This window comes from Drosophila hydei, unplaced genomic scaffold, assembly GCF_003285905.1.
Source record: "Drosophila hydei strain 15085-1641.00,03,60 unplaced genomic scaffold, DhydRS2 tig00000232-arrow-arrow-pilon, whole genome shotgun sequence".
NCBI lineage: Eukaryota > Metazoa > Arthropoda > Insecta > Diptera > Drosophilidae > Drosophila > Drosophila hydei.
The window spans coordinates 1,402,764-1,430,032 of record NW_022045690.1 but is presented as its reverse complement, the minus strand read 5'-3'; the positions used below and the strand labels follow the sequence as shown (position 1 = coordinate 1,430,032).

The 27,269-nt window shown below is 46.0% G+C and overlaps 1 protein-coding gene across 1 annotated transcript; it reads left to right on the top strand.

Moving 5' to 3' along the window:
• The first annotated feature begins 1,824 nt into the window (after positions 1–1,824).
• LOC111596040 lies at positions 1,825–2,468 on the top strand. The gene has a single exon (XM_023310076.2). The coding sequence runs from the start codon at positions 1,908–1,910 to the stop codon at positions 2,049–2,051; it is 144 nt and encodes a 47-aa protein (XP_023165844.1). The 5' UTR covers positions 1,825–1,907; the 3' UTR covers positions 2,052–2,468.
• The last annotated feature ends 24,801 nt before the right edge of the window (positions 2,469–27,269 follow it).

Genomic DNA, 27,269 nt, shown 5'->3' with positions numbered 1-27,269 from the left:
TCTTATATCTTATATCTTATATCTTATATCTTATATCTTATATCTTATATCTTATATCTTATATCTTGTATCTTTTATCTTGTATCTTGTATCTTGTATCTCGTATCCTTTCTGTATAGCATTTGCATTCATCCTCATTAATTATTTTGTGCTTTAATTCGAAGACAAGTTTGAGGTATTCGATTTAATTGTCGACATTTGATAATAAGTCCATTGTTCCGTTGGGATTTGGAATATTTGAAAGGCTTTCCTATTTGCTCGACTCCTTTGTCTGCGAACGTATTTAGTTACTGGCTAAATTAAGCATAATTATTCGCATAATAGCCAGCATAAGCCAAATGCAGTCGGGCAGCTCATTGAGTTCGCCTGCATCTCTGATGCGATTGCTCCATATATATGCACCATATATGTATATATTTACATATACATTTATAAATACATATAGAGGCTTATGTACATTCATGTTCAGCATGCGATTACAGTCATTAGCCGAACGCTGTCATCACATGATTACATACAGCTGAGGCTGGGCTGAGTCGGCGCATTATTCACTCTATTGAAATTTAGTAAACAACTGTTTTTACTACTTGTGGTTTATAAGTTAGCTACACGTTGAGTCATAAACTCTGAGCTCTGAGCTGTGAGCTCTGAGCTGTTGGCTTTTGCAGCCATGCACATTCCCATTCGCATTTGCACCTCAGCAATTAGTGAGCTTTTTTTGTAGATAAAGTCGTTAGTCAAGCCTCGATAAGACATTGTCACTAATGGGGCTTTCCACTGCAGTGCCAAACCCACAACAAATGCTGTGCGCATAGATACCCTGTACTAAAAGTTCAACAGAAAATAGTTTTTAGCATGCGAGTGACTAAATTATTTGGCAGATCTTAGCTATTGGCGTAGGTCGGACACACATATATATATATATATATATATGTATAGCTGGTATATATATATATATAGTTATATTTAGAGTCACACTGAGCTGTCGCATACTTTTGCTTTTTCAGCGCAACACAACCTTGAAAATAAATAAAAAGTTGCTAAAAAATAAAACACGATCCACGCCGAACTGGAAAATGCTCTCAGAAAACGTATGCTAGCTATGAAAATTCAACTAAATGATTTTATATCTAAAGAAACGAAACTATAAAAATGAAATAAAATTTAATTATCTTTGGCAATCTGAATCTAAATATATATTATTTGTGTTTATGCATATATACTTCGTATGATCAATATCTTATGTATAGCTCAAGTTCTGCGCTCTCTAGAATATATTCTATATAGAATATTACCAAAATTGGCAAATGCCGCTCGGCTGCCAAAGGGAGCTATAAACCTATATTTAGCGCCGCGTAAGTAAATAAGTGAAAACATGTTTATTCTATTATGATAGCTTGTCTAAATATGTGAGCTCATAGTCAAACACGGCCACGGCCAGATTAAGAGATCTTGATAAACAAAACTGAGCCAATAAACAAACACAAATATTGCAAAAAAAAAAAGCAATAACAACAACAAAAAACATACATAATAACCACATTAGTAGGCAGATATAGCCGAGCAGGGAAAAGCTCGCGGAATGTTCTTATCGACTGATCGATAATGAGTGGGCGGTCGGCGGTGAAGGAAGTGCATTATGTATGTGGCTAGACTGTGGCGAGAGCTTTTCTGGCGCGAGGGGTCGGCCGACGTGACCAGCCGCACATAGTGCGCGAAAGCTCAACGACATTGGCGACGTCATTGCCGTGCGGCACAAGGCCTGGAATGGTTCCCGCTGGGCTCGGGCCGGCGCTATATAAAGCGTCATGCCGGGCGAGCGTCCCGCGCATATTGCAAATACGTATCTCCAGCAGTCGCACGGCTCGAATTGTCGCTAACACTCACACTAAGTCAACAGTCTCAGCATGTGGTCCAAGATTGCCATTGCCGGCGCCCTGACCGTGATGGGCGGCGCTCTCTACGTGAGCGTTGTGGATAACTTTGCGTATGTGGATCGCTCCCTGGAGGTGGCCATGCCCAAGGCGAAGCGTCATGCGGAGCGGGAATAGGAATAGCAATAGGAATAGCAGTAGCAGCAGAAGGATGAGCAGGAAGTGAAGTGAAGTGAAGTGGAGTGAAGTGGAGTGAAGTCAAGTGCTTGGCCAGTGGATTCGCTTGCAACTAGTTCACTCTGTGCCGTTGAACTAGTTCGTTAAGTCATCCAACAGCAAATGCTGCCAGCGCCTGGCTTGTGTTCGTACAGTTCACAAGCGTGAACCAGCAGCAAATGAACCAGTTCTTCGCAGTGCCAGGACGAACAATAAATAGTCACAAACCAGAAGCAGTTGGAGCTTTAAATTATATAAATATAAATAAATATATGTTTTTTTTTTGTTTAGTGCTTAACTATGGCTAAGTTCCTACAGTTTAATCTAATATGCATGTATATGTTGTAAATAGTTAATAAAAAAACAACTACACAAAGACTTGTTCTAGAAACATTAGAGGAATATCTGGTGCCAGTGCTGAATACTTACGCTAAGGCTCATGGGAGCTGAGTTGACTCAATGCTCGCTCCAAGTAGAAACTGTTTGCTCATGTGACTCGTGGAAGAGTGCGTAAAGATCTTGGTTTTAAAAGTGTTCAGGCTACCTCTGAAGCAGCCTCTATGCTGCAAGCCGCCCTCGGCTGTGGGCAGTCCAGTTGAAGCTTGTCGAGGCTGTGTGAGTGGAGAACGCATCAATGTAGCTAACAGACTAAGAAGTCGCAGAGCTGAGCGCTTAGGTCTAGAGTTATAGCTTTACAGTTAAAGCAATAGTTATAACTGACAGATACTCAGATGAAGACACTCGAAGCTCATAAACTACATTTGCCTTCTCAGACAGAAGTATGGAAAATGCTAACAGCTGCGATTGATACTCTTTGTTATGTACTGGCATAAGATTTAAATGTAGCACTTAAATGTGAGAATATAAAATATATATTTACATATATAAACACAGAAAGATATATCGAATAGCAAATAAATTTCTTATAGTTAAAGCTCAAGTTCAGCCGAGTTGAGCCAGTTTAAACTCGCTTGATACGTACGCCACACAATGCTTGTGCTTGACACATATTGCATAAGTCACTAACCACATACACACACACACACACACACATATATATCTATCTATCTATATATATCCCTATTGGATAAGGCATTAGGAAACGAGCAGCTGATTCGAAGCGAACATGACGTAAGCTCGTCAGTGTGGAAAAAAGAGAAAGAAGAAGCAGCGCATTATTGTTATCGTGAAACATATGTTTATATAGTATTTGCGAGCTAAGTTGAAGTACTTTTAGATTAACTTTTTGGGGAAATATGTGACCGTAAAATGCCATTAAATCAGAAGCTGCTCCCATCAACAATCATATTTACTTTCGTTGCTCAAAACTCATTTGGGGCTGGCCAGCAGCCGGACTGGAGTGAAGCGAAGCGAAATAAATGGAGCAGGGGTTAAGGTGTGGGAGAGGGGGCTGGCTGGGCGTGGCTGGCAACTCCCCTTTTTTTTGGGGGAGCTTAGGGCTGCCGGGCTGCCAAAATCTGTGGGCGCACTAAAAATGACTGGCAAGCCGCAAATACTTTGTCAGGATCAAGTTGACACTCGTTTGCCCATAGGATCCCAGCCCCAGTGCTGTCTGCTGGCTTGTGTGCTGCAGGTCTCTGTGCATGGCTGTGGCGTTCGCATTTGACACTCTTTTTTTTTTGTAGCCAAACACACAGAGAGGGAGAGAGACCTACTGCCACTACTCATCGTACCCTTAGGCCAGCTTTGCTTCCAACATGCGTCGCGTGTGGAGGCATTTTGGCAGAACAGATTGTTGAAGATTTGATTTTGGGCAGCTACCCAGCGGCCGGCACAATCGTTAATCTAATGAAAGATGACGTACACAGAGCGACAAATTTGGACCCACTCTCCCAGTCTCCCTTCCACGCCCCTCGTTCTGTCTGTTGAGTTGCTGTTACTTCATCCGACTTGCTCTGTTTGCTAATCATTCATCATGGCTCGCCGGAGTCGAGTGAGCGAGTAAAACAATCCAAACAGAGGAGCAGTGGCCGTTGGTTGAGGCCCTATCTGTATGCTGGTCAGTATTGATAGTTGGCCTAGGCAGGTGCTTGGGCAAAGTTCAATCGCTTGTCTCGTGTCGGCTTACCGTAGTCGCTGCTCACAAATTCTCACTAAAATTTGCAACTTAACGAGTTGTGGCGAGTTGTGGGCACGCCCACAGCCCACGGCCACTTGTCGCGAGTGGGCCAATAAAATTTGATTAGCCCCGGGGCCGCAGCGGCAAAATCCTGTAGGTCTCAAGATTGCAGCTGGCCAAAAAGGGCCAAAAGGGCCGAAAGGCCGCAGCAATATGAGAATTTATGTATGGCTGCCTCACTGTTTCGGCATTTGCTTACCACCTCCCACACACACACACACGGAGAGACACACACCAACACAGAAAGGCAGACAGACAGTGTGGGAGAGAGACGGCGCTAACTATTGTATATTCATGGGGCCAGTTGGCAACTTGGCCAGGATGGCAGGACACCGAAACGTGGCCCGAGGCCGAGCTGGCCAACTTGGGTTAATTTACATTATAAACTTTGAATATTTTATTGTTTGTCTAGGAAAGGACACAGCTGCCGGCAAAGCAGATCGTGAGTGCTGCTGCCTGCCTGGCTCTGTGTGTGTGGGTGTTCATGACCAGGCTGCGGCTACAACTGCCAGTTAAGACCACATTTATTGACACTTGGCAATACACAGAGCAGCAGCAGCAGCAGGAGAGTAGAGAGTTAAAGAGAGAGGGGCTGCGGTCAGCCTCCTGCTGAACAGGTCGAGCTCAACATGCGGTGCTGCGGTCAGGACGAGGCAACAGAGTCTCCTTGCTTCGATTTAATGACGGCATAAACATTTTTGTTCAAATTATGAGACAGGTATCCCTTTCCAACTGGTAGCTGCCAGTTGCCTGCTGCCAACTCCACCTGTGCTGCTGTCATCATTAGCATTATCACAAGCATCGACATCGACATCGACATCGACGTCGACATTGTTATTGGCGCTGCTTGTTAAGCTTTTAAGCATCGGGTTACTAAATAATTAAACTATTTCCAGCTGCCAGCTCGTAAACCAAATCAACCGCAGTTTCTGTCGCTAAGCTGCCAAGCTGAGGGCAAGGCTTATCAAGGAAATTGAAAATTGATATGAAAATTGAAGAGCTAACAATAAGCAGAAAATCTCTTGAGTGTGGATTGGGGATAAGGAGAATAATGTCGAAATCTGAAAGGCTGAAGGACTCCCTAGACTAATTTGTTGAAGAAAAGCCTAATAATGATGACTTAATATGAATCTCCATAATATCAGGTTGATTGTACATATATATTTAGCAAATGAAAGGAGTTCTCTATGTGCTGATTGCATAGATATACACACATATATATATATATATATATATATATATATATATATATATATATATATATATATATATATATATATATATCAATATGTATATATATTTATATATATATATTTGTATATGTAATTGGCCTTCTAATCTTATTCATAATGTCTTAACACGAATTCCCGCTTTGCTGCCTCTGACCATGTGCTTTGTCAGAATTTGGAGTAGCCGTTGCTTCGACCATTGGCAATTGTAGCGATACTGTGCATAGCGTTCTCTTGCTCCCACTCTGCAACTTCAGACACCAAGTGCAGAAACAGCTATTTTTGTCTCTTTCTCGCTTTCTTAAGCTGAGTGGCGTGCAAGTAAAACGCACGCTCACTCGGATAATAGCTTAACAGCAGCACAATACTAGCTTCCAGCCTTGCACTAATACTAGTGCAATAGCAGTAGCCAATCACGACAAAATTGCACATAATTAGTTAGCAGTAAACAGCCATGACAGAGAAGGACATATATATTTAGCTATATTAGAATACCTTCCTGCTCAGTCTTATACAAATACACAAGGGAATTATAATATCTGATTTATGCCTGACTCGTATACAATTCTGTATTGAATGAAGGAATTATAAAATGAGCTTATTACAGCTCTTAGAAAAATTAATTTCTAGTTTAGAGTTATGTGGTATTCCAATTATTGTGGCTTAGCCTCAACTTTCTTAGCTTGGCAGCGGCTTTTGTCTCCAATCTCTTAGCTCGGTGCAAATTCTATTTTATGCGTTTGCTACGTTTCTCGTCGCGTGGCATTCAAATGGAACACCCTTTCGCTTATGAGTGCGGCAACTTTCACTAAATCGAAAGCCTGAGTAATAAAAATACGAGACAATTTAAGCTGCCATTTTGCTCTTGCTACACTCCTTTCCTACTCTCTCTCTCTCTCTCTGTCTCCTTCCTGATGCACTTTGTCTTGTGCTTTAATACCAGCCACACGCGACGCACGTGACCCCGAGCAGTAGAAAAGGGAAACATCTCACCTGCCTTGGCATACCTACGCAACTGACCAAATAAATAATTTATAAATGTTTCTTATGCAAAGATTAGCAAAGTATTTCGACGCCTCCACTTGCAACACTCTTTGCAGCATTTAAGAAACTTCCCCTTCCTCACTATCTTTCTCACTTTTCCTCTCTTTTTCATTTGCTGCCATCTGACAGAGAAAACTCATTTAGGGAAATTCTTTTTTTATCACCAGCGTCGCATCGAAATTAGCCATGGGAATGGAATGGTCGGATGCATAGAATTCTCGCATAATAAATTATAATGCAAATCCGCGCTTAAGATCACAACAAACAGCGCTGGAAAAACAAGGCACTTAATGTGAGCCTCTCCCTCCCACTCACTTGGCTGGGCTGGGCCGCAGGTTTCCATCTCATTTTTTTGTTGCGCTGCGGCCGCCATTTAAAATGATAAAAATCGCAAACAATTTTTGCCCGGACCGCAGTCGACAATGACAAAATGCCAGCACACACACACAGACACACTAGTGTGTGTGTGTGTGTGTGTGAGGAGGAGAACAGAATTTTTTGTGGCCATCGAAATAGTTAAGCAGGCAATTTGTAACGCTTTGCTCGCACCAATCAATCAATCGGCAGATAAACACAGATACTTCAGATGCAAGCGGCAGATAAGTCCGCAGCATCATAATTTATTTCGCCTGCCACATCTCAAAGTATTATTCAAAGCGCACAATGAAATCCCCGCCATAACAAATGTCCGCAGATTCAGCGAAAATTTGTTATTTCCGCGTGGCAAATTATGAACTATTTGCTCAACTCCCAGTGGCGAGCTGCTTGGCAGTGGCTAGAGGCAGAGAGCATTGCCGAAAGTCTAGGATCTAACACAGATTTTATAGCACAAGTTATTCCTCATGTCTTAACAAGATGAAATCGCGCGAGGCAAACCCAAATCTGAGGCTTTTGCTCTGAGCTTTATGAACAAAACAAAGCAAAGACTGCGCTCACAACATCGAAAACTAATGGAAATCATTAAATGAAAATATCCTCATGGATCTATTGATCGATTGAGTTGAGCCAACAACTGAGATACCCCTCTATATAAAGGACTTCAAATTTCATACTGAGATTCGCCTTGTAATCAGAGCCCATCGAAGATGGGCCTCAAGCAGGCAGAAGAAGACTTGAGGAACGCCATGAAGCTCAAGCATTAACTTTGAGCTTACGTCCACCAGAGCAGCACTTGCTCCAAGTATACGCTCTGTGAGACCATGACAGCAGAAACTTAGACAAAGAAATGTTTGCCTGCGAGAGAAATGATTCCCATTCGATAGGAATTTGATCAGCACAGATCCCCATGACTCTTAGCGCATAGCCAAAGGTGCATGCAGCTGAGTCTCTTCGTCGATCTGGCAGTGTTTCAGCCTAAGCATTTTCGCTTTAGCAAGAAACAGTTCAAGTTCTTTGCGCGTCATCGATAAATCGATATACAAAACGCAGTTGGGCAAGCTCAAAGGCAGTGTTTTCCTTAGAGTTGCACAAGTTTGCAGCATGATTAAAAATATAGGTTTATGTTTAGTATTAATGACATGGACTTTATCAAGCAGCCAGTTGTATGACATTAATGTCTAAACAAAGTCTAAGCCGTTGGACTGCCACAATCGTAATCATCGCAGTTACCATAATTAAGTTTGATAAATCGAATCATTATTTTGTTACAAGATTTCAACAATTTGCAGGCGTTGCTCCATAGTCCATAGTGGAATGTCCAGGCTATCAGCAGCTCGACTGGCATCTCTGACTGGGCACTGGGTTGGTTCACAGAGAGGATCAATTGCAAAACTGGAAGAGCTATGGGAGCGAGAGAAGCAGAGGGAGAGGGAGAGAGACAGATAGACCATTGCAAATCTGATTTATTTCCTTTGCAGAGGTCTTTAAGCCCGTGATCCTCGGCCAGGCTTATTCGCACTTTCATCCACATATGCATAACATATAAAACACAGTAGGAAGAGGGGGAGGTGGGGAGGCTATGCGATGAATTTATTTAAAGGTTAACAATATGTAAATTCGCATTTAAAACTTCGCCCGAAGGCTATTACGCACCAGCTCCTGGTGCTATCGGAAAACTTGTTAATGGCGAGGAGCAGTTGGAAAAGGAGAGGAGAAAAATGCATTTCTAACTTTCGCCATATGCTAAACAAAAGAGCGTCAACTGGGCGGGAGGAGCGACAAAAGTTATGCAGGATACTTAAGCATCTGGTGGGGAGGCGGAGGGGCGGAGGGGCGGGCAGCAGTCCTTGTCCTTGTCCTGGTCTTGCTGGGGCTCGGGCAATAATAATGGTAAATAATAAAACGCAGCGAGAGCAGAAAAAGAAGAATAAGCAGAAGAAGTGGAAGAAGAAATGATAATAATGCAGCAGCAGAAATTGGTCAAAACAATATAAATGCAAATGCAGCGGCATCAAGCGTCGCCGTCGCCGTCGCCGTCGACTGCGCTGCTGGCGTCGCATCCCTGAAAGGCATTTTAATCAGTTGGTAGGGACTGCTTGCCCCCCTCCCCCGCCCATCGAACTGAGTGTGGGTCTGCAGTGGCAGTGGCCCGCGCTGTCAGCCAAGGCACAAGCGCCACAAGTTGCAACGCCTTGCTGCAGTTGCAACCTCCGGCTGCAGCTGTAGCCGTAGCCAATTTGAGCGCCTTAGCTGTTTACCTGTTGACCCGCCCGCCTACATAAATCATTGACAAATTGCCCCAGCGACTCCCATAACGAGCAGCCGCTGCACCGAGTGGGCGTGGCAGCCGCCCCACTGAGCCGAGCTGAGCTGCCTATGTAAACAGTGAATAAACACGCTGTCCGCAGTGGATTAAGACCCAAATGACTCTCAAGTTGCATGGCCTATGCGAGTGCAACTTGTGAGCATCAGACATGACTGTGACTGACTATGAGATACCCTCTAATTTGCATCATTTAACTAGACAAATTCTGAGTTGAAAGTGGATTAAAACTTGAAGAACTCTCAAGCGTTAAGGCTTTTCATGAGCATTAGACTTGACTATGACTGACTATGAGATACCCTCTAATTTGCATCATTCAACTAGACAAATTCTGAGTTGAAAGTGGATTAAGACTTGAAGAACTCTCAAGCGTTAAGGCTTTTCATGAGCATTTTACTGGACTATGACTGACTATGAGATACCCTCTAATTTGCATCATTTAACTAGACAAATTCTGAGTTGAAAGTGGATTAAGACTTGAAGAACTCTCACGTCTTAAGGCTCTTTATCAGTATTTGACTGGACTATGACTGACTATGAGATACCCTCTAATTTAAATCATTCAACTAGAGAAAGTCTGAGTGGAAAATGGATTAAGACTCGAACAACTCTTAAGTCTTAAGTCCCTCATGAGCATGAGCCTTGACTCTGGCTGACTATGAGATACCCTCTAATTTGCATCATTCAACTAGACAAAGCCTGGGTGGAAAATGGATTAAGTCTCGAATAACTCTCATGTCACATGTCTTCTTCAGAGTATTACGCTTGACTATGATTGACTATGAAATACCCTATAATTTATATATTTTCACTTAACAAGAGATGAGCTAAAAATGGATTACGACCTTAAAGCTTATCAACTCTCAATGCCTATCTTGAGTATTACAAGTGACAATGGTTGACTATGAGATACCCTTTGATTTGCATACATTAACTAGACGAAACGCAGCTCTTGACTATGAAATACCCTGCATAGAGTTGCATATTTCAACTTGAAATGATGTGAGCTAAGCTCTTTCAGAATCCCTGGCTCTCCAAAAAGGCCAAAGCTAAAAGCTAACCGGCGTTGTTCGGCTGCATCGCCAGAGACAGCAAAATTGAAACATTTAGAAAAAGAATTTTCCATTTCTTTTATTTTATTTTCCATGCACATATCTATCTATCTGTCTTTGTACCTTATCTACTCTACAGATACACACATATATATATATATATATATATATATATATATATATATATTCTTGTGAGCGAGTAAATTATTCGATTAGCATTCAAAATGGTTTATTTAGGCGCATTTAGCTGCTTCAATTGCAATTTGTCACGCCCCCAACCCGCTCGCCTTGCCGCCCCTTCGCACTGCTTACTCTTACTTGCCTCGCCTTTATTAACTAATTAGGAACAACTGCAGCAGCTGCCTCTAGCTCCATCTCTGTCTCTGTCTTTCTCTCACTCTCTCTCTCTGTTTCTCTTTGTCTTTCTGTCCTTGTGTTGGCTTTGTATTTGTGGCATGAGAGAGCGAGAAAGAGCGAGAAAGAGCGAGACAGAGAGAGAGAGAGAGAGAGGGGGGATAGCTTAGTAAATTTGCATTTTCATTTTGGGCCGGCGTCAGTGGCAGCCGATGCAAAATGTTAATGAATTGCCGAAATCGCAATGCAAACGAAAATTCAATTTGCAAAAATAGCAACACAACAGCAGCAGCAGCAGCAGCAACAACAACAACAACAACAACAATAAGTGCAACAGCTGCAAGAAATGCAATAAATTCATAGCACATCTGCCGACGCCTTGGCAACTTTGGCTGCAAATTGCCGTTGATTGGTTCTGCTGCATGTTGCATGTGGTAAGAGCAAGTGCGTGCCACACACAAAACACTTTTGCGCTTGCATGCTTCATTATGTTGTTGGCTTAATTAAAGGATAATAGATTTATATGCCTTGCCTTGCCTTGGCTTGGCTTGGCTTGGCTAAGCCCGAGAGTAACAAACTCCAGTGCGAGTGCGTGTGTGTGCGTGTGTGCGTGTGTGTGAGTGTGTATTTGACGATAAGTATGTTGTGCTCAAGCTGCGCATTGCCTTTGCTGCGGAATTTCTGAACTTATTAGCACAGCTCCAGAGTCCAGAGCAGCAACAGGCAACAGGCCATAGACAACAGGCAACACGCAGCATGCAACAACAACACGCAACAGCAACAAGGGCCAGCCAATAATAACAATAATAATATGCAAGGGCCAATAATAAAGTTATTTCAGCTTAAGCCAGCGAATCCATCTATTGCTGCCTCTGCCTCTGCCTCTGCCGCTCCGCCCCCTCGCGCTGCCGTCCAGCGGCAGCCGAAGAATTTTAAGCGAAAAATGCTTGAAATATAAAAAAATGCACTTTGATTTCGAGCATCGAGGCCAACAGCCAACAGGCAACAGCCAACAGCCAACGGGCAACGGGCAACGGGCAACAGCAAGTGGCAAGGCTACGCAGCGCTCGAAAGTATGCTACGAAAATGTTGCGTTGCCTTTGGCATAATTGAATTTATTGCCTTGCCCTAAGCGTATAATCGAAATAAGTGAGACAGTGAAGCCAGGCTAAGGACAACCCCAAATGCCAGCTTCGCTCACATCTATGCAACCAGTTGCAGCAGAACTGAAAGCGAGTTGCATCTATGATCAGAATTATTATTACTGATCAGCCTCTACTGATCAGGCAGACACAGGCAGAGTCTTGGGGGCAAATAGAGATCTAGTCAAGAGTGGGTCAGGTGAGTCTTGAGCCTGATGTCCTCTGAGTCCGCTGCTAGTAAAACGTTTACGAAGTAGCTAGAAGAAGAAGCAGCCTAGGCCACAGAGCGGGCTCACGAACTGGGCTCAAGGCGGACTTCTCAGCCAGTGAAACCTTTGCGAATGTGCGCCTTAAAAAGGAATAGAAAAACAATCACTTGCAGCGCAGCTGAGACGCTGAGAAATGGCTTCATTATCGGCTCATAAGAAGTAGCAGAAAACTTGGTTAATTGGCGCAGCAAAGATAAGAAAAAAATAGAAAAAAATAGGAAATGCCTTAAGTTTCTGTTTACGCACGCAATTAGCCAAACGCTGGACCTGGGGCAAGTTTGCAGCCACAGCCAGAGCCCAGCCAGAGCTTATTAAAAGCTCCACTCGACTCGCCACATTCAGCGCGGACAGAAGGCTTAATTATGTTTGCTTCTTCGCGGCGCTGGCAGCGCTGAGAGCTACAGTCTTCACTGTCACACACAGTCGCAGCAACATCAAATGGAAACAAATGTGGAATCCCTAAGCGTTCGCTGCTTAAGTAATTGCCAGCCAGCTGCCTGGCCGGCGTGGCAAGGCGTGGCAAGGCGTGGGCGGGTTTCTCATTAGCCAAAAGGCCAACAGCGACGGGCAGTGTAAATGAAATGAGCTGCTTTAAAGTTAACTCGGACGGGTCGCTGCTGAGGTCGGGGTCGGGGTCGGGGTCGGGATCTGGACTCAACTCGACTCGACTCCACTCAGCGTTCAGCGGCGAAGTTTTATTGCATAAATTAACTTGGCCAAACACAATTTCGCAATTATTTTGCAATTAATAATTTATATGCCCAGACGAGTGCGCCCGCTTGGCTAGGGGCGTGGCAGGGGTCGGCTGTCTTCGCGGAGCGGCCCAAGCAGCTGCCGCTTTAATGTGATTTTAAATGGCAACCGCAGCAGCAGCACCGCACCACCGCACCACCGCACCACTATGCCCAGCATTTATTTTGATTTTGACATTCGAGTGTGGCTTTTGGCCTTGTTTAAGTTTTGCGGTTCAGTTGTCGCGTTGTCGCGCTGTCGTGTTGCTGTTGTAGCTGTCACTTCATTACTGTCGCATGATAACTGGCCTGGTTGGGCTCCTTAAGTGGCTTTCACCTTGGCGCCACACAGCCAAGTGTAGACATGTGTGTGTGTGTAGCAGCCGAGCCAGGCGACATCAAGTTGGCCACAAGGGAACTCATTATACAAAGTCCGGCTAACAGCATCTGCTTCCTGCCTGCTCTCTCTCGCTCTCCCGCCCTCAGCTGTATCTGTGCACGTTTTATGACACACACACACACTCCCACACACCCACACACACACACACACACACACTCGTCTATCCGCATAAGAAGAGCAAGAAAAAAACGCACACATTTTATACATTATTGGAAATCGTGCGCTTCGTTAGCGACAAATCTGTTGCAAAGTAGCCAGCGCCTATTCTGGACACACGTCTGCCCCTGCCACTGCCACTGCCACTCCCACTCTACACACATGCCCAGCCCCCACAGACTGATTTCATTTCATTTCGCTTTGTGTGCGACAGTTTCTGGGCCGCCTGCGCCGCTTTGCCTTTGGCATTGTTGCCGAGGCTTATCATTTATTGCTGCTGATTGGTTTGGCAGTCCGTGCCACACACACGCTCGCTGGCATCTGGCTTCAATTTTGCATAAGCACTGCATGAGCGAGGCCTACAGATACCCTGTAAAGCGCGATGCCCACATACCCGCAGTGGCTCGTGCCTCAGCCTTATCCTGAGCTCTGTAGTCTATACGCTCGCATTGCATCGATTGAAAAGCGCCAATAAAAGAAATTTAATTTAATTTTCCACATTGAGGCAGGGCCCCGCCCCCTCGCGAAACACATTTGTCAGCATTTTGCATTTAAACTTTGGGCTTTAAGTTTAATTTGAAACATTTGCCGCCATTTGCGGCACATCAAACGAAAAAGCCGCCGCCACTTGTCAGCCAAGATGCTGGGTGGCGCTGCGGTGCGTCTAACTGGGTGGTGCCAACTGGCAAAATGTGTTTAAAACTTTAGCCCAAAGCTGGCTACAGCCAAATGGATTGGTCAACTTCAAAAGACAACTTGCTCCGCCTCCGACTTGGCCTCTTTTAATTTGAGCAAAAGCATTTGCTCCAATACTCCACAGCCATGGAGTCCATGGAGCTTGTTGTGAATCATTTTCTGATTTTCATAACTCGCAATTTTTATTGCAGCTTTTCGCGTGCATCGATTTGAGACACGGAGAACTTCGAATTGCCTTCAGATATGTGGATAGCCAAGGTGCTGGGCTGGTGGGCGGGGCTCTGCTTAATCGTCTTTTGCCGGCACCACGCCTCCTGCGCAATCTAATCAGCGGCGCCCGCATTTGAATGGCGCCCAGCGAAGCCGCAAGGGCGAAGGCGACTTGGACGCTGACTGATTAGAAAAATTCTGTAAGACACAACAAGCAAGCGGGCCACAGCTACAACAACAACAACAACAACACAAATAGCAGCAGCTACAGTAAAAAAAAAAAGGAAAAGTTTTAGGGGCGGTGTACGACAGAGGCCAAAATGAATAAAAAAGAAATTCATCAAATTTTGGCAGCGTAGCAAAAAGCAATGCGCTGCCCTTTGTTGTGCTTAATGTTCAGGATACGGGCAGGAGTGGAAGAAGAAGAAGAAGCACAAGCAGCAGCAGAAGAAGAAAAAGTGCCGGCGGAGCAGCAGCTGAAGCTGCCTTGCGAGCAGGAGCCGGCGACAGGAAGCGGCTTGTCAGCACACAGCAGAAAAAAAAACACGGCATGAAGAAGAGGAAGCACACAATGAGAAATAAAAAATGTGAAGAAGAAAAAAATAAATATTGTTGAAAACAGTTAGCGAAACAATTTAATGATGAATGATGGTCAATAGCGAATTTCTGGCCAAGCAGCGAGCGAAGCTGCAGGTCCACTGAGGCATATGCACATGCCTCAGCTCAGCCGGCTCAGTCAGCTAAGCAGAGCGAGGACAGAGACTGGGCGGAGACTGGGCAGAGACTTGGTAAGGCCAAGGCAGAGCCTGGGCGTAGCCAAGGCAGAGACTGAGCAGAGCCTGAGCAACGCTTGAGTAAAACTAAGGCAGAGCCTGAGCGGAGACTGGGTTGAGCCAAGGCAGAGACTGAGCAGAGCCTGAGTAAAGCTTGAGCAGAGCTTGAGCAGAGCATGAGCAGCGCCTGAGTTGAGCCTAGGCAGAGCCTGGGCAGAGCCAAGGCAGCGACTGAGCAGAGCCTGAGCAACGCCTGAGTAAAACTAAGGCAGAGCCAAGGCAGAGATAGAGCAGAGCCTGAGTAAGGCTTGAGCAGAGCTTGAGCAGAGCATAAGCAGCGCCTGAGCAGAGCCTGAGCAGAGCCAATGCAGAAACTGGCCAGACTTACAGAAAAGGCAAGGCAAGGCAGAGCCCGAGCAGAGCTTGAGCAGAGCCAGAGCAGCGCCTGAGCAGAGCTTGGGCAGAGCCTGGTCACAATTTCAATTGAAAACCAATTTATAACAAAGTAACGAGCGTTCAGTAAGGCTTGAAAGTAGTCGCACACACAGATACCCTTTCTATGCTAAGAGATATGCTAGATTAAACAGAATATATAATCTATATGCGACTTATATAGTCACATTTATAGCTATGAACATCAGGACAAATTCAAGTCACTGAGAAGGAGCTCAACTGGCACAAGCTATGGCTTGATAATTGATATAAAATACATGGACACACACATATATATTCATATACACACATATATCTGTATATAAGCTTAGCCTAGATCACATTGAGCTATAGAAAAGTAGAGGAACGATTTTGGCTTCAGGCAACTGAGCGGAAGAAAGCAAGGGAAAGTGCTATAAGCCACATGGCAAGCTGTGGCAGGTGTGGCACGTGTGGCAGAAGACGCAGTCAGCCAGCAAACTCTAACTGGGCACGCAACTGTAGCGGGAGCTGGTGCTGGAGCTGCTGAGCCTTGAGCAGGAGCTGATGCTGAAGCTGTCAGCGCGCGGCGCAGCAATTATCGGTCGGCAGCGTTTGATGGGCGGGCGACTTAAATTGGCATTTATCACATTGACAATGCTGCGCGGCATTTGTGTTCATTCCGAGCGTCATTCATTAATTCACGCCGTCAGTCAGTCAGGCTGGCTGTCACTCAAGGCGCGCAGCAACTGCAGCAGCTGTCGGCGGGGGCGGCGTTTGTCAAGCGGCTGGCGGTACAGTTGACACAAAAGCAGCCAGCTCGTTGCCCAGCCTCGTGCCACGCCCACGAGCTCTCTCTCTTGCTTTGCCAGCTGCTGGCTGAAATGATTTTGCCTTTTTTGGCATTTCATTTGAATGTGGCGCCAGGGCATTAACTGCTGGTCATGCCCAGATAAAGCCCGCTGATGCCTGATGCCTGATGCCTGATGCCTGATGCCTGATGCCCAATGCCAATTGCTAATGCATTACATGGCCCAAATTAATGCGCATTCCATGACGAGCCGAAACGCTTCAGGGTCATGATTAACAGATTTCCAGCTGCCGTTCAGGTGCGGGAGGCGGCAGGGTCCCCCCCCACCCTGGGGCTGTCTTAGAGGTAAGCTGGCCATCAACTGGTCGGCCAATTAAGTGGCCGCAGGCGAGGCAATCAGCAATTGCAGCCGGCATTCCGGGCGCCAGCTTCCAGGCGTATAATTTTATTGTGATGAACTGATAATGTGACATTATTGTTGCTCATTTGTCAACAAATTACATCCGCAGAGGCCGCCCAAGAAAGGTGGCCAATGGGCGCTGGGCGACGGGCGTGGAGCGTGGGGCGTTGGGCGTTGGGCGGTGGGCGTTGAGCGATGCGATGCGATACGTTGTCCTGGCCATGTATCAATCAGTGTGTACATAACGGCAACAAATTTGGCAAGGCTGTGACTGGGGCACGGACTGGGGGCAGCTCCTGGCGCACATAATAAATGAATCGAGCATGCATTGAAAAAGATCAAAAGTGTCAATAAAACAAAGCAGACAAACAAACTGCCGAGCGATACAAATAAATGCGATGGACCCCAAGACACACGCACACACGCACACACGCACACACACGCACACACGGGCAGCTAAGGTTTCTTAAGTGTGTGTTAAAAAAGATGAGGAAGTGGAAGAAGAAACTCACAGCAAGCGAAATGACAAAAGTGGCAAACGTGGCATAAATTACAGCAGCAGCAGACAGACACAACACACACACACACACACACACACACACATGCGTGCTGGCTGCTTAAGGACCTTTTGCTCCTTGACCAGTTTAGTTTTTGGTTTCTCGCTGTGCCCGAAACGCAGCTAACAAGCATTTGGCTTAAGCTTAGCAGAGTCGGAAGCTGATGCCTAAGGGTAGATAGATCCCTCTCACTCTCTCTCTCTCTGTCTCTCTCACTCACTCGCTCTCAGCATCTTGGGCAGCTTCTGCATTGACAAAGTAAATCAAGGAAAATTAAATGAATTATTGCTGCAATAAATGTGGACTGGGAGAGCAATATAAATTGTGCATGACTGTCGCATGGCTGCCCCAACACAGAGTGCCCCACTTCAAACAAGCAGAGACAATGCCACACACACACACACACACACACACATGGAAAGGCAACTGGACAGCGAGTCAACTTGACACTGCGCGGCTGGGGCAGTGGGCGGGATGCGTTTTGAGGGCGCAGCTTAATCGAATCGTTAAGCTGGCAGCGAGGCAGTGCCAGTGCAAGCCGTTCTATGCGATTCTCAGCGCAGAAAATTAAACTTTTGATATAACTCGAGTTGATATGGTAGCATCTATGATATATATTATAATATACTATGAAACGAGACAAAAGGCGTGATATCTCCGCTGAGCGAGGCAGTGCCAGTGCGAGCCGTTCTATGCGATTCTCAGCGAACAAACAAACCTGTCTGACTAGATTTGATATCATCTCTTTGTTTAGACATGTTATGAGCTGATATATTATATGATATAGAACGAAATAAGAAGAGAGAGATCTCAGCTTAGTCAAGCTGAGTCGTTCTATGCGATTCTCAGCGAGCAAAATCAAGCGATCTGATGTATATACACACAAGCTAAGTTGTGATAAGATATGATATAAATTATATTATGATATAAGATGGAATACCTCACAGCACCATCTCAGAGCTGCCCTTAAGACTCCAGCAAGGACAGAGTATTTTGGCGTCGGCTCTTGCAGGAGTTTCGCTCTAGTTTTCATACTTTGGCTTGGTGCTTGCTCTTGCGTTATGCTTGTTGTTGGCCGGCGACGTTTTTACTATTTTGGACTTTGATTTATTTCAATTGCTTATAATTTCGAGCACGAGTTGGCCCCGACGTTGCGGGGCCGGGGGCTGGGGTGAGGCGAGGCGAACGCATAAGTAGAAATAAATAAAAATAGATTAATAGCCGACACGAGCATCCGCACCATAAATTCAGCGACGCGCCCACAAATGATATAATGGCTCAGCCCCGAAAGGATAATTTCGCAGCTAAGCCGATCGATACGGATACGGATATGGATGAGCTATAGACATATATGTGCGTGGGTGGATGGACTATTCGGACTTTCCACAGCTCATCGCACGAGCGATATCTTAACTTAAATTTTCAGCCAAAAGTCGTCCTGCGTTGACAACAACAACAATTGGAGCAGCAACAACAAAAGCTTTTAGGGCCGCATACATTTTTAATGAAACGAAATGCGACCATTAAACATTCCAGAGTCTGAGCTCGACTCACTCTCTCGCTCGCTCGCTTGCTCCACCTTGCTATTGGAGTCCGTGTCATGGACAGGGCCAGCCAGTTGACTTCCTGTCTGTTGTGCCCATGGCCAATGTCGAGCAGCGCGCGTCTCGCTTGCTGCCTCTGTCCGCTCCGCCCCGCCTCGTCCCCTTTGCTGCAGTTGCTGCTGCCTTTAGCAGCAATTTAAAGTTTTATTAATTTTACCGCTCCACTCCCCGACGCACACACACGCGCACAGCTCACACCCCTAGGCTGTGCCCGGAGCTGCAAGCATTTCCCATTATTGTTGCGAGTTATTAAAAAACAAGCAGCATGAAAAATCTTTTCTTAATTTAATATTTCTTTGTATTAACGAACGAAACAAAAAACAACAACAAGACACACATCAAGCAAGGCGCACAAAAGGTAAACCAAAACAAAATGAAGAAAAACACAAAGCCAAAAGGAAGCGCGCCGTTGACTTCCTGTTGCCTTTAGCCCGCCTTACACACACCTAAGCGCCCACACGCACACACACACGACGTCTGACAGGCCAACTTTGATATGATTTTTCATTTATTTCCGCTGCTCGCTTTTGCATTTAGTCGAAAATGTGCGCTTTAGCTTAATTATTTGCTATAAAAAATTACTTAACTCAACTGGGTCAGTTGTGGCGCCATCTCGCGGCAGCAGGCATCATAATTTAATTACCCAGACTCCTAGCTCCGCCCAGTGCTACAGCTGTAGCTGAAGTGCCGCTTAGCGAAGACTGCGTGAACGTCACTTGCAAAATGGAGTCGCTTGCAATTTGCAATCCATTTGCATGGAGCAAGCGAGATAAAGATATGCATAATTACTTTAAGCTGACGGCTCAATTAGTTATCATATAAGAGAGTCGAGCAGTTCATATGCTTTGCATGCTACATATACTAATTACCATTTGTTGAATGCGCTTATACTCATCGAAGTGTATAAGAGAAAAAGCCACGCACTACTTGCATCCCCTTCACTCCAGCTTACGATCAAGGCTGGCTCTGCGTTCACTTAAGTGTGAGCGAGACAAACGGTATGTAAAGTGAAGCAGAAATAGGCGAAGCAAAATGGCTTTGACTCAGCTTACGAATGTCTGTATGTATAGGCATTCGCCTTTCAACATATAAACTATTTATACTGATGGCGCGAGACGTATTACTATTATTCCAAGTCATGTGTCATTTGATAATATTGATTAGCACAGGGTAGTGAGTGCGAGTAGCGTGTAAGTGTAAAGTCCAGTTATTGTAAGAAAAAAAAGCAAATGTAAGAGAGAAAGAGATAATTGATATATAATAAGTGAATGCAAGTGGTGCATTCGTTTTAATAAGAGAACCAGAGAGAGAGAGAGACAAGAGTGCAGCTGTTCAGCAAGTGTATGCGAAATACGGCTTTATGCATCTTGCTTCTGTTTTATTGGCTGGCAGACGAGAGCCGTTGTCCAAGCTCCGACAAAGCGCACCATTTGTTAAACGTGTAATTTGCATGGCGCACCCAAATGGCGCCCAGAGGCGTCGGCGACCGGGTCGACAGTTTGACACATAGCCCGGCCAGGTGTTGGAGACTGCTCGCCTGGTCGGATGGCTGCCTGGCCGGCTGGACTGTCGCTTGCCTCATTTTTGCCAGTTTGTTTTCCGCTTCTTGCTCTTTGCTTTCACTTCTTTTGTTTACTTTTTGGTTGTTTTTGCTTTTTTTAATTGATTTCACTTAAAGTCTCATAATCGTGACACTTTGGCGCCTTTTAATTTGATTTTATTGGCCCTCAACATGCCAGAGGCCAAGGGGCTCAGGGCTGCCCAGAGTTGAGGGGTTGGAGCCGTGGGACTCAAGGGTTGAACGAGTTGAGCCGCCTCATTGGCGCGTTTTACGACGGCAACCTCAACGAACTTTATTATATCATTAAAACAAAAAAATATTAAAAAGCTTTAGTCGGGTTGCCCGACTAGAGACACACTTTTTCCTTACATTTTACTATTTTTTTCTAAATTTATTTTAGACATTTTTCTATATTTAAAAAGAGAAAATTGTCATACATAAATAAATTATTTCGCAAACATTTGTCAATGTTATTGGTACTTAATATATTAATTATATTTATGTATATAATACATAAATAAATTCGTGTTTTTAATATTTTTTAAACTTAAACATTTTAACAAAAAAAATTGAATTTATTCACTGAACTGCACAGCGACGGACCTAGTTCAGGTGAACTTGAACATGAACTTGACTGATCGCCTACAGCCGGACAGACGGACAGAGCTAAATCGACTCGACATGTCGTCCTGATCATGCATATATCTACTGTAAGCGGTCTGCCACGCCTCCTTGTGCCTGTTACATACATTTTAACAAAACCAATATACCCAGATTACCCATCAATGGGTTGAGGGTATAAAGACGAAAAGAATACAACAAATTCAAGCCGAACAATGAAGTCGCATTGTTCGCATTGCTTTCTATCTTCCCCTCCTTCCCTTTTTTAGACTTTTTATGCCGTTTGCCTTTCGTTTGTTTGTTTGTTTGTTTGCCTAACGCGGCTGCCTTATTTTCGTTTTAATTTGCGTAATTGAGTAGCTCAGCTTAATTTCGCCGGCGCCGGTTCCCTTTGTTTCCGCGACGCCTTTGCGGGCGCCTCTCATAAATGTGTCGGCGCATGCGGCCTGCGCCCTGCCAAGTGTCATTTCAGCTGGTCAATTGACCAACTGGCTAACAGACCGAATAACCGACGAGCTGCCAAAATGGCTTTTAATTTCAGCTTCAGTTTCAGTTTCAGTTTCAGTTTCAGCTCTCAGTTTTCAGCTCTCAGTTTTCGGTTTTCTGTTTTCGGTTTTCGGTTTCGGTTTCAGTTTCAGTTTGAGTTTCAGAGTCGAGGTTCCGCTTGGGTTTCCGTTTTTGTCACTCACTTCAAAGGCGAGCCCGGCGCATCCTTGGCCGGGGACTCATTTGACAAATGCGTGGCTGTCGTTGCCCGCAAATACTTAGTCAACGACAAATTACATTTAATTTAATTTTGTGTATCGTCGAGTGTCTCTTAGGCAACTGGCAACTGGCAACTGGCTACTGGCCACTTGACTACTTGACGCCCATTCAGAGTCGGGCAACTCCGTGTCGGCCTGTCAGGCCTGTCCATTTGGCGCATTGAAGCATTCACCCATCCATCAGGCGATCCAGGCCCCAGCACACGGGCCACACATAACTGATGATAAAGTTGAGCAGTCAAGCGCGGGCTTGGCCCTCCCCCGCCTATTGTCAAATACCTTATCCAGGATACTCCATCCTATCTGTCTAGCTAGCCCTTTGGCCCCGACTCCCCCGCTTTGCCCCAATCGGCGGGCGGCCCATTGATGCCATTCATTTATATACACGGCTAACGCCGGCAGGACATTTAATTTATTAAAGAATTTGTAAAGCAATAAGTTTGTAGCCCATTGGCCACGCCCGGCGGCCCACTCCCCGGCTCAATTTCCATTTGGCAACCGACTCATCCTAGTCGATAATCGTTTTCATTAAGCCAAGCGACCGAGGGGGGCCAACGCGGCGGCTTAATTGCTACGTCTCCAGCTTGCGCTTCCCTCTCGCTCTCTCTTGCTCTCTCTCTCTCTCCGTCTCTCTTTTAGTACAGCTTTGTGTCTCTCCATTTGGTACGACCCATCAGTCAAATGGACGTTCACACCAAGCGACACTTTTTAATTAAAACGTAAAAAGAAATTGCACGCAAATCTTGAACGGACTTTGACTTCCACATCGACCGGGGCCACGGCATGGATTCTCCGGCGTCAGCAGCAGACCACAAAAATTCAATCAAATCACGGCGCATAGCTGACAAGAACATTATCCTTGTCCCCGCCCCCGCCCCCGACCCCGCCCCACCATCGCATCCTGTACTCAATTTCTGGGCAGCCAGACATCATTAGGCAGCGCTGGAAATGTCTTGGCGTTGGCTGACGGGAAGGGTTTGCCATTGTCTGCTGCGCAGCAAGGGGTTGTTCACGTAAGGGGTTGTTGGGCATGCTTGCCCAGACACTTTACGTAACGCAAAATACATATACGTCACAATAAGAGTGCTTGCGAAATCAAATAACTTTGTACTGGGGAAAGGTACTCACGAGTTTCGATTGCGTTTGCTTGCGTAACGTAAGGCGAATACGTCAGACTTGGGTATTAGTAATTATATATTATTTTGAAAGATGGCAAACTAATTGAAAGCATATCGAGACAGAATACACATGAATAAGAATATTGTTACGTAGTCCGTTACGTAGGACCATAGCAAGTGTTGCCATAGCGTTTCACTATATTACAATTATACAACAGTCAAATGTCGTTGGCCCTGACGTAACGGGAGCTTATGTTAGATAAAGACTCGTAGAACTTTTGCTTACGTAACGTAAGACTAATACGTAAGGCTTGTATATATATTTATATATATTATTTATAAAATGGGAAAGCTATTCTTAAATTGAGCAATAGCTAACATAATGCAATTAGCGCTTACGTAACATAGTCAGTTACGTCACGCAAGGCTAAGTCGTAAGACTTACTGCTATTTTGCTATGCGAATCGTGCAACTTAAGCAACACTGAAAGGAGACCAGAGTTGGGTTGCACTTGCCCATTACGTAACGTGTTACGTTACGTAAATCTTAAAGTACCTTTGACTTGCAATCACTTGAATCAAAAGCCAAATGTCATCGCATTGCACTGCACTACACTTACACAGAAGCCAAATGTCGTAAGCCGTTACGTAACAGGAGTAGCCGCTCCACAGGCCCACAGTCGAGAGGTCTCAGGTATGCCCTAGCACGTCCGCAAAGTATTGAATGCGACCCGTCCGACAGTTGCCAACGACAGTTGTAATTGCTGCAGTCATTCGTCGATCAATTCACACTCGCATTGCCATCCAGAGAAACACTCTTTCGCCCATTCACGAGCTGCCGGACCGCAGGAATCCAATCAAATCGCAACACATTCAACTGGGCTGGCCCGTGGCTAGGGGTGTGCGGGGAGGGGTAGGTGGAAGGTGGCAGGTGGCAGGTGGAAGGTGGCAGGTGGAAGGGAAGCTGCTATTCCGCTTTTGCTTTCAATTTGACTTCTGGGCTAGGGATCATTAGGCGGCAGCCTTTTGGCCCAGGCAAGGGTTCGTTGTCGTCTCGAGTCTCGAGTCTCGAGTCTCGTGCCTTGCCTCCTGCCTCCTGCGTTGCCTGCTCATTTGCGTAATGCGCAAATTTAATTTACCAAAACGCAGCAAGACGCTCCGACGCTCGGCATCAGCAGGAGTCGCTTACCCGCAACGCATTTGGTGTGGTCCGCAACTTATGTAAGAGTGCGGCAAGTGCGGCAAGTGTGGCAAGCTCGGGCGGGCTCTCAATTTCAGGCAAAGAGCCAACGTTAATTGTGTGTATCCTCCAGCTGCGTGCTGCCAAACCTCACCCAGCCCTGGCTCATTTTAATCAATTTTTAATTTAAATTTAATAGAGTAATACGCTAGCCGAAGACGCCCCAGCACCAGCAGCAGCAGCAGCAGCAGCAGCCGGGCGACCTAACTGGCAAATTGACTAGCGCGCAGCCATCGCTGCGAGTGGGTCTCGCTGTGCCGTTGGCCAGGTCGTTGACGTCGTCTTCGCGTTGGTGTCATTTTACACGCATTCCTAGGTAAATAATCTGCGGAGCGTCACTAATGTGCGACGACGAGGAGGAGTAGGAGGACGAGCTGGACACCAGGTCGCTCCCGATGACTTGGACCAAAGGCAGCTGCCGGCTGCGTATGCCAACGCCGCAGTTAATGTAAATTCGCGCGTCATTTAATGCGGAAATGTTGGCTTTGGTTTCTTTCATTTCGGCTGGAGGCTCGAATGTGGGTTAAGGTGTCACGGCGGCGGCGACGGCGACGATAGTCAAAGGATTAAGTGATTTTGCCAAAATTAACACAAGCCCCCAGATGGGGGCCAGCAGCTGACAGCGGCACTGGGGCAGTGGCATGCCGGCTCCATGAATGGATTAAGTCAAGGGTCTGCGCGCACTTTCATCGATTTGGCCTTGGCAGTGGCTGGGGGTGCGTGGGCGTGGGCGTGGGTGTGGGCGTGGGCGTTGGTCGTTAGGCGTGGCTGGCGTTGTCGTTGTCGTTGTCGTCGGCATTCGCGAGTTGCCGCAAATTGCGTGTTATTTTGACCATTATGCGAGGCTTAACATAATTCAATTTATGGGCGCGACGCTGTCGCTGCAATGCAAAGCAGCAGCAGAGCGCGGGAGAGAAAGAGAGAGCGAGTGGCAGAGAGAGAGAGGGAGACAGCGCCTGGCCCACTGTCAATTGGTTATTTATGCGCGCTTTTTAGATTTTAGCGGTTAATTAAAACACATTATTCCTTAATTGCTAGATTAAAATGGACTTGCAGCAGAGTGCGAGGGTCGACAGCAAAGGCCAAGCTGTGCCAAAGGAGCAAGGGAGAGAGAGAGCGCGAGAGAGGGGCATTTTAATGACTTGCAATTAGTTGCAAATTAGATGGAGCTTATCTAAAGCATGTGCGGGGCCAGCAGCCAGGCTGAGGGAGGCGCTCGAGGGGTTCGCTTAGCAGGCTGCTTACTTATTATTAGATAATTTTTGGTCAGAGCTCCCTAGGCTAAAATTAAAGCTCACTCTAAATAACTACGCGCGTGTGTGTGTGTGTGTGTGTGTTTGTGTGTGTGTGGTGTGTGGTGTGTGTGTGGCATTTGTGTGCGTGTCACGCTCGCTCTCAACATCAATGTAGCTGTCAGCAGCAAAGCGTCTCGAGTGTATTCGAGCAGCAGCTCGAGGCAAAAACTGCACGCAGCAGTCAGTAGCGAACAGGTGGGGCGGATACCTGTCGCCGAGTCTCTCTGTCTGTCATTTGTCAGTGGGGCCAAAGCTGGCTGCCAACGTTCGTAGGCAACTGGCGACGCTGCAATTTCCCTTTTCGGCTGTGGCTCCAACTGCATTTGTCCACCTTGATTGTCATAATTGGATTTCTTTGTGTGCGTGCGAGTCGCAACGTGTCGACAGGTGGCAGGTGGCAGGTGGCAGGTGGCAGGCAGCCCACAGGAGCGCACACAATGTGCCCGCCAGTTGCAATATAATGATATTAGGCTAGGATAATGTATGCAAGCTCCCCAATAAGCGCACTGCACATCATTAGTTATTAATTAGTCAGTCAGCCAGGTGGTTACCTGCCAGCCAGTCAGCCAGTCAGCCAGTCGGCCAGGTAAAAGTGTGTGCTGCAGCCATTGTTGAACGCATTGAGCTACACAAATGGCCGCCGGCAACAAGTGCAGCGCAACATTGTGAATTATTAGCGACGGAACTAATTGAAAAACTCTGTTAGTTAAAAGCCACAACGTTACGTAATTACGTCATTATTAGCCGAGTCTGTCCTAGTTGGCGTCTGATTTCATATTGTTCCATGCGTCACATCTTCCCTTTCATATAATATTTCCGCCTGGATCAGATCACGCAGTGTCTGAATAAGTAATGTATCTGCCAGATGCACCAAGCAGCTGCCATCGCATGTATCTGATGGATACAAAAGTATCTTCCGCACATAAAAGTATCCTCTTACACATGAAAGATTGAAGAGCCAACAATAGCAAATGTATCTGTGAGATACTTAAAGTATCTGCAGATCAAATATGTATCTGTAAATGTGAATGTATCTATAAGATTGAACACTAGCTGCAAGTATCTATGGCACCTAACTAGATACTTCAAGTGTCATTGACTATTGGCCCACCTTTTGGCATAGCCCAAACATAGATATTGGAGCACTGTTCAACACTGGAAGTGGCAATTGTGCAACACTAATGACGACTTTCGAAGGGGGTCGAGTGCTGCTGCTTACGAGTGACATAATGGCGCCACGTTACGTAAGTGGCAGCGTTAATTGCCCTTACGTCCGCATAGCTGCGGCTTATGGCGTTCGACTTTGACCGCTGCCACAGCAGCTGGGCAACCACCCAGCCAACCCCACCTCGGCTGAAGTGCAGTTGGCTTTATGGGGGAGCATTTTAGCTTTTTATATGTCAAGTCAAGTTATAATGACCTTTTGTCCCTTGCATAACAACAACAACAACAACAACAACAACTGCTGGGCGACAGGAGTAGCAGCTGCTGCTGCTGCTGCTGCTGCAGCCGCTGCTGCAGCTTAGCACATTATTTTCTATGAGTGAACGAATCCAAATCCACAAGCGGTCCCCAGACGAGCCATGCCCATTGCCAGAGTCCGAGTGCCACCTTTGGCGACGACTGCTGCCTCAGCTTTAACTTGTTCCTGGACCACTTCCATGGTGCAACTGTCGCATATTGAAACGTTAATCGCATTCGCATTCCCATTCCCATTCCCATTCGCAGTCGCAATCGCAGTCGCAGTCGCATTCGCATTTGCTTTGGCTTTTAGTTTTGCTTTGCAGCTGGACAACGGCAGCTGGAGGCCAAAGGCCGTCATAGTTTCGCCTCACAGTTGGACGCCAGCCTCAGCCTCCGCCTCCACCTCCACCTCCGCCTCAGCTGGCCCCGGCCAACCC